Source organism: Sceloporus undulatus, unplaced genomic scaffold (genome assembly GCF_019175285.1).
Source record: "Sceloporus undulatus isolate JIND9_A2432 ecotype Alabama unplaced genomic scaffold, SceUnd_v1.1 scaffold_16, whole genome shotgun sequence".
NCBI classification, from domain to species: Eukaryota; Metazoa; Chordata; class Lepidosauria; order Squamata; family Phrynosomatidae; genus Sceloporus; species Sceloporus undulatus.
Genome location: NW_024802938.1, coordinates 2,572,708 through 2,584,897, shown reverse-complemented (window position 1 = coordinate 2,584,897; position 12,190 = coordinate 2,572,708). Strand labels below are relative to the sequence as shown.

General features: G+C 39.2%; 1 protein-coding gene across 3 annotated transcripts in view; it reads right to left on the bottom strand.

Moving 5' to 3' along the window:
- The window catches only part of LOC121917378 (NADP-dependent malic enzyme-like), a 165,998-nt gene that overhangs the window by 119,974 nt on the left and 33,834 nt on the right, over positions 1-12,190 (bottom strand). For 2 of the 3 annotated variants that reach the window (XM_042443309.1, XM_042443308.1), the window contains exon 3: positions 5,947-6,096. The exons of the other annotated variant lie outside the window; for it this stretch is intronic. In XM_042443309.1, the coding sequence (XP_042299243.1) occupies positions 5,947-6,096 (150 nt within the window). The remainder of the gene's footprint in view (positions 1-5,946; positions 6,097-12,190) is intronic. 3 annotated transcript variants of the gene reach the window in all.

Genomic DNA, 12,190 nt, shown 5'->3' with positions numbered 1-12,190 from the left:
GAGCACAGTGGTGGCGACAGCCCCAGTCATGCAATTGTGAAGACATGCAATAATGGCTATTATACAAACAGGTATAATTTCATTTTTATTGACAAGCACAAAATATCAATGAGAATAGGGCTCATGTACTAATGTCCTTAGCCTCACTGCTCCTCATTCATCAAATATGCATACTAATTGGTTGCTTTTCACCACATCTTTGCACAGGTCTATTGGCCACTTTTATTAATTTTGTAATGAGATTTCGGATCTGTTTATCTGAGAGTCATATAAACTGCTTTTTAGGCCCTGCCTATAGAACAATAGTAATATACAGGGCACCAATAAGCAAGTTAATGGCAGGAAAAAAATTGAACATAAACAATCCTATAAGCTATTTGTAAGTTATTCAAAGGTCACTTTAAATAGTTTTTTAAAGCTCAATGAATAATTGAAACCATGAAAGATAACCAAAATATAAATTGGTATTTGTATATACAGTGTATTACATATGGGACACAGCAGTTAACTGACCCCACCATCTTCAAACCATCTAACTTATTAAATTTCTCTACTGGGCCTTTACAGGTCTAATGAGGGGGGGAAACCATACACAAACATAGAGAGAGAGAGAGAGAGAGAGAGAGAGGGAGGGAGAGAGACAGACAGAGAGAGAGAGGGAGGGAGGGAGGGAGAGAGACAGAGAGAGAGAGAGAGAAGACCTCACAAACCTGAAGTCTTGCCCATACAAGGGTTATAGCAGATTAGAGCAAGTTTCTCAGCAACTTTCAAAGATACTTTAACAGATTTGTGGCCTTACCAATAGAGCAGAGGCAGAAAAAAGAGCATTGTGCTGATAAGAGACAACCAGAGTGGGAAGTCCCAATAGTGGGGCTGGAAGAGAGAACATTTTGACAGAAGCCCCCTCAGACTTGGGAGAGCCAAGGATGTTATTCAAGGCTCCACTGATCCAACTGTCTTTTACCCAGAATATCCTATCCCACTCCCTTTCTCACAGGGTTTTTGGGGGTCTTTGTCCCCAAAGTCAGCTACTCACTATCTTTAGTTCTTATTAGGCTGTTTCTAGCTGACATTGTTTATTATTTTGGAGGGCTGAGGTTACATCTACAACTGTTAGGTTCCTTCCCACATGTGTGTCAACTGTGCAGTTTCGTTAACTAATGATCAACAGTCATTCAAAAGTATTTCTTATCAGTATATGGCATATACTGATAATAATAATTCTGTTCAAATGTTACACTCACACAAAAAGCATAAAATGAAAGTGTAGCACCTCTAGACTTAGATGGACTCCTTCTTCCCAGCTTTTTAAAAAAGCCTTTCATAAACAAACCAGACTGGTATACACAGGAACATATAATACAATCCTCTTTCATTTGAAGCAGTTTACCTTGCAAAATCATGCTGTGTATACTGTCAGGTTTCCTGGTACCATGAGATACAAATTCTCAAAAATCGCTGTAGAAAACATTAGGTTTCCCTCAGGCAGAATATCTGCAATTCTACATAGTGCAAAGGTGATTCCAAAGGTAAAGGCTGGATTTACTTCAGAAATAATATTCATTCACACATTATTCAAATTTATTTTCCCCATAATTTGTCAAAGCACTTCCCAAAGAACCTCCAAAGAAAGTCCCCAGGCCGTCCTCATCTTGGCCTCTCAGAAAAAGCATTTCTTTATAATGTTCATGTTATATAGATAGAAAACAGAAACAGACTCATGCCTTTGTGACAGTAACCTGGCAATTTCTCTGAAAAAGAAATGTTCAACCTGTCAGCATTTAAGACTCATTTAGATAGTTCTCCAGTGTGTGCTTAGGTGAGCAAGCACATCCCACAAACCAAACTGATGGAAATGGGGTCACTGCCAACTTCTAGAATATCACAGAAATCATCACAGCCATTATTTTAACCCGCAGCCTCACGTATTACATCATGTGAATGTGAACTCAGGAACAGGAAGGATAAGCTCAAGCAGAATAAGTAACATCTGAACTGATCCTGACCTTTGTCCTTTAACATCATAAAAGGTTCAGTTTCAATTAATCCATGCAAGACAGACCACCTGCATATATTCACTACCTCAATAAAGGAACCGAATGGTGTCATTCATTTACTGTGATTTAGATTTGAAAAGTAGAACACTTTCCTACATGAGTGTTTTGAAACTATTGTTGGGATACACATTTGAGCATAAATCCACCCCCTCTCTATATATATGCTCACAACAGAACCTTGACTTGTGCTTCTCTGAACTGATATATTTTAATTTAGCTGATCTCTCCTTTCCCAATGGAGTTAGAAGGCAGAGGTAAGGTTCTATTACATTAGCATCAGTTTAGAAACACAACTGATAGGCTACTTGACAGGTGCTTACTAACACTTTGCAGGTGTAACTGACTTTAATCTTCTTTACATGACTCATGTAGAACTTTAAGTAGAAAGAAAACAGTCATTTGTGCTTGGAAGATATCTAGGCTGTTCTATGAAAGATCAGGTTCACCAGTGAGAAAAAAGAAGCCCATTTCATTTAATCAAGGACAAGGGCAGTTTGTAACCCAAGAACTGTTGTATAGATTTAAAAAAAAATACTGACACTCAAGATCCTGAAATCAACAGCTGCAGGAAGGTTATATAGCAGACCACACAAAGTGCATGATATGCTGGGGAGGGGACAAAAGTATCCACTGTTCAACCTGTGAGCTATGAGAAATTTTAGGGCTACTGACCTGTTGCATATCATGTAATTCCTACCTAGTAATTATCAGTACAAGCATTTGTATTGAAAGATGCTTTCAATGAAAGGTTAATAAAAAAAATAGGTCTATATCATCTTTGTAGTTTGAAAGGAGAAAGTATTTGGCATCCTCATGTCTCAGTATTATGCAAGGAGTTTTAATTATACACAGAAAGTTCAAGACACCATGAAGGGGAGGGGGGAGATCCAAAACCAAGACATTTTGGGGAGAAGGATGGCTTTCTAGCCACTGTTGTCAGAAGGCATGACTTCATGTTAGCAGAAAGCATGTTGGATTTATAAGCAAACTGTATAGGAACCCCACATAAATATATACAAACAGGAGATAGAATTAAATATTTTAACAGTCTAGTCAAGGCAGGGCATGTCAGCAGAGCTAAATATAGGTGACTATTAGTGGTGCAGTCAAGACAGAATTTTTAAAACCTTATTTTTTCTGCTTCTGATCTTACATTTCTCCCTGTGGGTTTCTATGGTTGAGTGGGGAATCAAATCCTGATCTCCAAAGTCATAGGGCAATGCTATGAGAGTCAGCCTGTTGCAGTTGATTGAGCATTGGACTAGGACTCTGGCGTACAGCATTCAAATCCCTGCTCAGCCATGAAACCCACTGGGTGACTCTGGGGAAGTCACACTCTCTCAGCCTCAGAGGATGGCAATGGCAACTCCCCTCTGAAGAATCTTGCCAAGAAGAATCTTTCCTGTGATAGGTTTGCCTTAGAGTTGCCATAAGTTGAAAATAACTTGAAGACACAACAACACTGTTAGTTTTGGGCAAGGCAGGGCTTTAGTTGAAATGAACATTTTTTGTCTTTCCTTGTAAGTTATTATTGCTGTTATTATTAGGCATCTGTAAATTAAGAAAAAAAAGTTTTCCTCACATAAGCCCAATTTCCCCCTCTGTTTGCTCCTGCTTTCTACCCATCCCCTGCTATTGGATGCTATTAAGCCCATTTTTCTTATTCAGAGGGTTGCAGAGGGACATCAAGGCCAAGGTGCCAGAGTACATGTTTGTTTTGAGGATCGTGAGTATCAGTACCTAGGCACTTTCATTCTTTCCTCAACCTTTGCTTCAAACATTTTGTATGTTATGTAAAACACTGACAGACAACATTTATGAGTGTAAACATCATTTTATTTGATCAGCCTTTCACTACCAGGTTAGGAGATTTAAACAAAGGAGATCTAAACAAAAATTAAAGAGAATAGTGAGCTTGTTAGATACTGCTCTTTTTAACTGCAGATGCCAAGGACAGAAGTTGGGATGCCTGTCTCCTGTATGCAAAATAAGTGCTATATCACTGATCACATTTCTTGATTAGGAGTGGGGAGGCAGAGAGTGTGCAGTGATTCACTTGTGCACATGCTCAGACGCACTGAAAACATTTGATTAAGGGTTCACCCTTCATTCATTGACCAATCTTAGTATCCAACTATTTATTGCTACACTGACAGTGTATTAATGGTCTCTAGTTCATTGGTACGCAAAATGGTGATCCATGGACCAGTGTTAGTCCTTACGCCATTGGCTGTAAAGTTTCCAGGACTGAAAGAAATAGATACAGTATAGGCAATGGGCAAAAATATAGTGCCAGCCCCTGGCACACTGAGAAAAAAACCTTGGCATCCAAAAGCTTAAGAAGCCCTACTCTAGCTGAAACCAAGGACAATGATCCACTGTATACCATTCCTTACTTGCCTTTAACATTGCACTTTATTAACCTTTCAGCAAACAAGGTTAAGTGAAGTGTGCATGTTGTTTAAGTGAAGTGTACAACCTGGCAACGGTGGGAGGGAGTACAAAGAAAAGAATAAAGATACAGATCCGTGAGAAAATGTAATAGGTTGTAAGATGTGACCCCATCGTTTAAGACAGCCTTTCCCAACCTGACAGTTTCCATGTTAGACTCCAACATTCTGCAGGAAAAAATTGTATTATGAGGAAAAAATTGAGGTTGTGGTAAGACAACTTTAAAATGAGTAAAAGAGAAGTAGGGGACAACAGTGAGACTTCGAAGTAACCTGAATGGTTTGTTCCAAAAACTAGAATTAAAGTAACATGCTAATTTATCCAATTAAATGATTTTCATTTTTAGTGACAGTGATAACTGATCTTCTAGTTTCTAATGCCTAACAATAGCTCACTAATTTTCAAACCGAACATTCCAGCCTCTTAGGGTCTTCGTTAGACTTCATTATACATCACAAACCCACTGCCATTAAATTTTGTGTAGCTTGGTATTCATAACAAGAGCACACTACAGAAAATAAAATGAACACTATCAAATATTAATGCTATTACAGAAGGTATCAGTAGAATGTAATTGAAAGGTAAAGTTTTATTCACATTCATTTTAGTATAAATATTAATCATTGTGAAACATAGCAGAGAACAAAGACTTTTAAAGATGATAATGATGGATCAGAGTTAGAAAGCTGGTATAAATCACAAGAGAGGTTTAATATAGCCACAGCTGACTGATGACTTATAAACAGAAACAGATCTTTCCCTTTTAGCTAACGTCTAAAAATATTGATTTGTTAACATTTCAGTAATCGAGTAACTCAAACATTTCAATATTAGAGTTTATAGCCTCTGAAAAGAGAACCAAGGGAATCCCTGTAAACACTGATACTGTATAAATATACTGTGAGAAAGTTCTGATAAAAAGAAAAAAGTTGGCTACCAACACAACTGGAAGAAAAATAAATGTGAACCACAGAGGCTGTCCAATGTTGCCAAGGGTAATAACAACTAAATGTGATTTTTAAAATTCTGTTTCAACATTTTAATAGAAAAATAAATTATCTCATATCATTCTAACACATTTTGTCAGCTGAAATACACCATTGTGAAGTTTTTATTTTATTTTTCAGACTGTTAAATAAAGCTAGGGTAGAATCTCTTTATTTTTATGTTACTTTTTATTAAAATGTAGTACTGATAGTTCAGCAAGTCCAACTTAACCAAGCAGAATTTTAAAAATGCATCAGCACTTAAAGCACTGAAATGCCGGTTTATTTTTTTAGTGCAACACAAATTACAGCAAAAGTATACTTAATGTAGTCTGAGTTATCCTAATTATCCAAGTTTTGGATTACATTCAAATATGCTGGCGAGGGGAGCAAAAACCTGCCAAAGAGACGAAAGATAGGGTTACTTGAATGTGAAGTATAACCTTACATACCTTGGCCTCCGAAATGTTATACCATATTGTTGGCATGCCAGACCAACAGTGGGAGTATAAACAATAGGCATAAATCTTTCAATGTCAGAAGTCAGCACTTTATAAAATAGTTTTTCATTTCGATCCTGAAGGCCCATTAGCAGAATATACCTGTAAAAATGAATGATAAATTAGTCTCCCACTTGCAGTCCCAAATTGCGTGAAACATGGGCTTTTTTCCTTCATGAAATGTGGTTGATTGTGATCTCTATAAAAGTTCTCTTTCTGCCTAAGGCACATCACCACCACCACGGGTCCTGAAACCCACTGGTGGAACAGCAGAATCCAGCACAGTGGATGGTCTCACTTTCCCATTTCTGCCCCAGAAGCACCCCCAATACCCATTTTGGAGATGTAGGACACTCTCAAGAGTGTATTTACAAATAGCTACAAGGAACAGAGGGAAGAATGAACCTTCTTAGAAAGTACAATTCCCTTCTTGTACTGTAGATCCATAATCCTTCACACACATAGTTTATACTTCTTAAGAAGCTGCTCCCAAAGTTTTGGGAGCAACTTGTTGCAATCCTTTGAGGCTGCAGCCTCCAAAGCTCTCTTTGAATTCTCTGTTCATTCCTTCTGTTTCTATCCCCCTTTCTTTCCAAGAACTGAATACAAAGTCTTCCCAGGTGGCCTTCCAAATGACTAGACCAAAATTTGCTTCAGCTCAGCAAGAGTGCTGCTGCTTCATATGCCTTCACACAGTAATCCTGGCCAGTTCAACATGCTGAAGCTCCCAATGCAATAATTGGGATCTTGACCAAAGTATTAGACAATAAAAATATATATAACTGCAGTGTTTAATTTCAGTTTTGAACATTTTATCAGCCAAATGGGGAAGAATACCAAAGTCGTGTATCTATTTTTACTATATACTTTCAGAATTGTTTGCCAGATGTGCATTATTTCATGTCCAAAGAATAAGTTAGTCTCCCCTCTGCTCCATTTCTGTCTTACACTTCAATTCCAGGTTCTCTTTTTCTAAAGTAGCTGTGCTCTTAATCCTTAGATCTGGATGATATACAGTTTTGCTAGGTGAACCTTTTTTGAGATGTATATTTCATTTCCATAGGAAAGTGACAGGTGGAAAATATATTATGCATAAACTAATGTACACTATGCCAGACAGCTCAGGCATGCATGGCAGCCAGAGGACTGAAACATAGTCTTTTTCTGAACAGCTGCCCAATTCTCTTTTTATTTCTTCATTCTCAAAAACCAGCTGCTTCCATTTAAACCTCAAATGGTCTCATTCTTCTGTCCATTTCTTTGGAGCATTTCTGGGCTGTATATTCTATAGAAATGATCTCCTGGTCAAGGTATTTGGAAAAGACTGCTGAAAGATCTTCAGGAGGAAAACTGTTTCTTTAAAAAAAAAACATAATTTAAAAAAAAAGTTTAGAATATTGTTTCTAATTTTACTTCCAAACAGATAAGAAATAAATAGTGATTTATGTTAAGGCCATCATGCTAATTGTTCACAATTTTAGTACTGCAGTACTATCATACACAGACACTGAATTGTTAGTGAAATGGGAAATACTATGCAGACTATTCAGAAAGGAAATGGAGCAAGAGTCTTTTTACACTCACTGCAGATACCAAAAAAAGCAGCCACTTAGCATTAGACAAAATGACCTTCTTGCTGCTGGCTCCAGAGAACTATCAAGGAATGGATTCTGTCAACACATCACTGCTTCATAAGCAGCAGAAATATAGATCATAGAATCATAGAGGTGGGAGAGACGAGACTCAACTAGTCCAACACCCTGCAATGCAGGAATACATAGTCAAAATATTCCCCACAGATAAAACCTCCAAAGGAGGAGATTCCACCTTGGTGTCAACTTAGGTGCGGTACAGACGGACAGCTTCATGACACCCGTCTTTCTCCCTTGTCAGTGCCACAGCAGCCACACTGTACAGCACCGATGTGCTGCCAAAAATAAGCCACTGTAAGCGGCTTCTTTTTTATGGCACTGTAAAGGAGAGAGGGCGCCGCCATGACGTCATTTTCTGGAAGTGATGTCTGGACGCTGCGCCGCGGAAACGTCATCATGGCAGCCGCTGTGTGGACAGGAGGCTGCCACGATAACGGAGTCCATACGGACTAGGGTTCTGGAGCATGCGGTCAGTGCGTACTCTGGAACCCTAGAATTGAAGTGGACACACCGCTCCCTGCCAGTCTATACCGGGCCTAAATCCTCTATCTTCTACTTTTATGAAGTCAGAGGGCAAAATGAAGGTTTGTGAAGCAGTAGCCAATCTTTAAGTTGTCTTTAGGTCACATGTAGGAAAATACAGCTCAGAGGATTCATGTGACCCCTGGGGACACATTTTGCATACCCCAAGTGTCCCTGGAGAACCCCCCCCCCCCCCCCACCCCCTGAAGAAAAACTTTGGTTTAAAAATGCGTAACAACTAGTCAAAGTACCACCAAAATGTGGTGGTTTGTCTTTCCTTTCCCCACTGCCCCTACCCTAGGAAGTGACACCTAGCTATTAAGTCAAATTAAGAATGAATCAGCCAAGGACAAACCCCCGTGATGAGCATCATGCCTTTTCTGGCCATCTGGTACCAGACAAACAGAGTCAGGTCAAGAAGAAAGTTTGCTATGCACTGATTCTATCTGTCTGGTACCAGAATTAGTCAACAACGTGATTGTACAATTGAGGATGACAGACTCTTCTTCCTAGCCAATTCTGTGAAGGACCCATAGAATCATTCTGGCTGATGCCACCCTAGGTGCACATTCTCATGGCCAAAAAAGGCATGATGTTCATCACGGTGGTTGGCCCTTGGCTGGCTCATTCTTAAATTGCCTTAACAGCTGACATAGAGAGAAGAAGGGGATCAAGACAATGCCATGGGGAGATTTACATTTTAGTCCCAATACGGTCCCAGTCACAATCAATTTTCCCTTACCTGCTTTCACAATAAAAGAAAACTAGTATCATTTGGGAGGAGGGCATTCTGACTAGAACTTTGGCAGAGCCAAGGATTGAAAGCCTCCCCAATGTATACCACAGTCCCAATCAATTCCCTCTTCCCTGTTCCAACTGTTTCTGGGAGATCAACCATGCAATAGCAAACTGTGTGGCAGCCATCAAATGTAGTTTGGCCCTGAATTCCCAAATACAAATGCCATTATTATTATTATTAACCTTTATTTATAAAGCGCTGTAAATTTACACAGCGCTGTACATACAGTCTTTTTAATTAGACCGTTCCCTGCCCTCAGACTTACAATCTGATGGCAGGGAACCGTCTAATTAAAAAGACTGTATGTACAGCACTGTGTAAATTTACAGCGCTTTATAAAAAAATGGTCGCCCAACTCGGCGGGCAGACCGTTTTGCCGCTAGAAGCAGCTGGAACTGCTCCGGCTCCCTATTGGTGCATGGAGCGGATGGGGTGGTCCCATCGCTCCACAATGCTCTGGGAGCCGGGCTCGTTGGTGCGGAGCTTCCAGTCCTCCAGGGTTGCCCATTGGTTGGGTGGCCTTGGAGGAGGGGCTCCGCACAGCATGCAATATGGGCGGGGCCTAGGCCTATTTTAGGCCACGTTGCCGGCCCCAGTCCTCAGTTGGCACTTGGCTTCGAGCAGAGCGGAGCCAAGCTGAGGAAGGGAGAAAGACTTTGAGCTTCTCCCGCCCGCCCACCGCTGTTTTGTGGGTGTTTTTTCGTCACAACTTTGGTGGTAGCATAGGCCAGGATCTGCACGTTGTTGTACCAGGGCTATGGAGCTCTGGTTTGGGAGTCAATAGGTACCCGGGGGCGAATAGGGCAGGCGTTTGGCCATTGCGGGGGCCAGAACGCGGGAGCGCCTCCCGTTGACTAGGGGCTTAGTGAATTTGTGAACGCAAGACAATGTTTGCGGTCAAGTTGTGTTCCTTAGCCCTTAGGTCATCCCAAGCACCTGGTGGGTGCCAGGTCTGGATAATCAGACAACATCAGGTTGTTTTATTTCACAGATCCTGACCTTATGCTTTGTGCCAACCCTACCAATTGTTTGCAAATAAAGTTGTGGCCTTTCTTCCAACCTGTTGTACTGTGGTTATTTGACAGCAACATCTGAGGCAATAAAGGTTAATAATAATAATAATGGCATTTATATTTGGGAATTCAGGGCCAAACTACATTTGATGGCTGCCACACAGTTTGCTATTGCATCTATCGTGACTGTGGCATTTTCAATGTAACATGTACTTGGCCAGACAGGGGACAGATTTTCCCATCTTTATTTAACTTGTTTGTATTAGCAATGTAGACTACAGACATATTACTGTAGCAATTGTTATACCTCAAGAAATAATTTTGATAGTGTCTGACAAAAAAAAAAAAATACAAGGGTAATCTCATACTGAATTTTTAAATCTGAATATGGAGCAGTTCCATTGCTTATTAAAAGAATTACTAATATTTAAATTTAATTATTATACAATTAGCTAGCATTCACAGCAATTGATTTTGCACAAAAATTCAGTGTTCATTAACATAAAACATTTCTGGACATGTTTTTGGAGCATCTCTTGCTTTCTCTCCCTGTCATGTTGCTCTCTTCCCCCCTCCCCCCAATAGCAAATTCTTCAAATAGTCCATTGTGCTGTAGAACTGCATAATTTAAATAAAAATAGCTCTGTTAAGCTGTTAGTCTTTTACAGCATAACAAGAAGGTTAAAAAAAAAAAGAAATGTGGCAACTCCTTTAAAACTAAATGATTTTAGATTAGCATAGATATCAATCCACATCTTCAAATGCACTACTGAGTAAGGCCTCCGATATAAAGCATATTTATACAGTTGTGGGAATGGGACACAAAGTAACAGGATCCAGAAAGATACAAATCATGTTTCTTGCCCTAATTTTTTAAAGGATTGAATGAGGTGATATGGGCCTTCCAGATCTTTACATTGGTCAGTTGGTGTTGATGTGTGAAAGCAGTAAATCTACTTACCAAATGTCAGTTTCCCAAGGTTCATAACTCTCTATGAGAATATTCTTTTTGTTATATGTGCAGAGGATTCTAGTATTAATATTTGTAGTGTGCCATGAAGCTATTGTCTTTGTTCATACCAGTGCCATACCAATGCTAATGAACTGGAAATTGTGAATTTAATTAAATCCAGCTTTTTCTATTCTTAGTCTTCCTTTGTAGTTTCCTTGTTCAAGGATTGAGACCTGTAAATTCCTTACTGTATATCTAGGAAAAAACTGAAATGTCCTGCAATTGTTGTTTGAGTATTGCCATTTCTAGTGTCAGATTTGTCTGGAAAACATTCTTGGATGCTCAGTTCAGCACCAAAATGCACACATGATTTATATGTTGTCATAATTACTCAGTTAACATGAAGACACTTGTCATTGTGATTTACAAATCAAATTCCACAGGTCATACATAATGTCAACCAACTTGCAATTAATATAATATAAATCATGTATGCATTCTACTTCTGTGAGCATTGTGGTTTTGAACTGAATATCCAAGAATGTTAGTTATGTTGGCCAAATAATGACTTTACAACTGTACTGTTCAGAAACCAAAGGCTTCTTTTAACTAATCTTGCCTATCTATCGTTTTTTGAAAGCCTTTGACTTCACCATGAAAGCCTTCGACTTCACCTTGCCTATCTACTTCATTCATCACATCCATACCAGGATAATGCATTTTAAAAAATCTTAATTTAAAGTACTGCAATTGAAACCTAAAACACTTAATAGGCACAATGGATGCATTGGCTTCTTTCCCATTTAAAGAAGCGTGTAGAAACAGAAAACAGATGGCTAAAAACTGTGAGCTCAAGTGAACTGTCACAAATATACCTATTTGCCATTGAATAAGTACCACATAACACCCAGGCATCTTTCCTCATATGAGAAAGGAGTTTTGTGCAACCAGCAGGTATCAATTCACAGCTGGATGTTAATTATCTGTTAATGCAGATAATACAAAGTAAAACCAAGAACAGAATATTGTGTGGGTCCAATCTATTTTTAAAGCACAGATAGAGAGCCTCCTGCCTATACACTGGGAACAGCCTATTAAGATTTCTCCATTCAACCTGCAAGCTTTTTCAGCTGTTATCTCTGATCAGTGCTCAAAGAGAAGGATATTTAAAGACACTGAAACTGTTAAAAAAACAACCCTGCTCTTATATATCCTGAATGGAATTAAGCCAAGCTTTGCAGGTTGGTCAACATGTCAT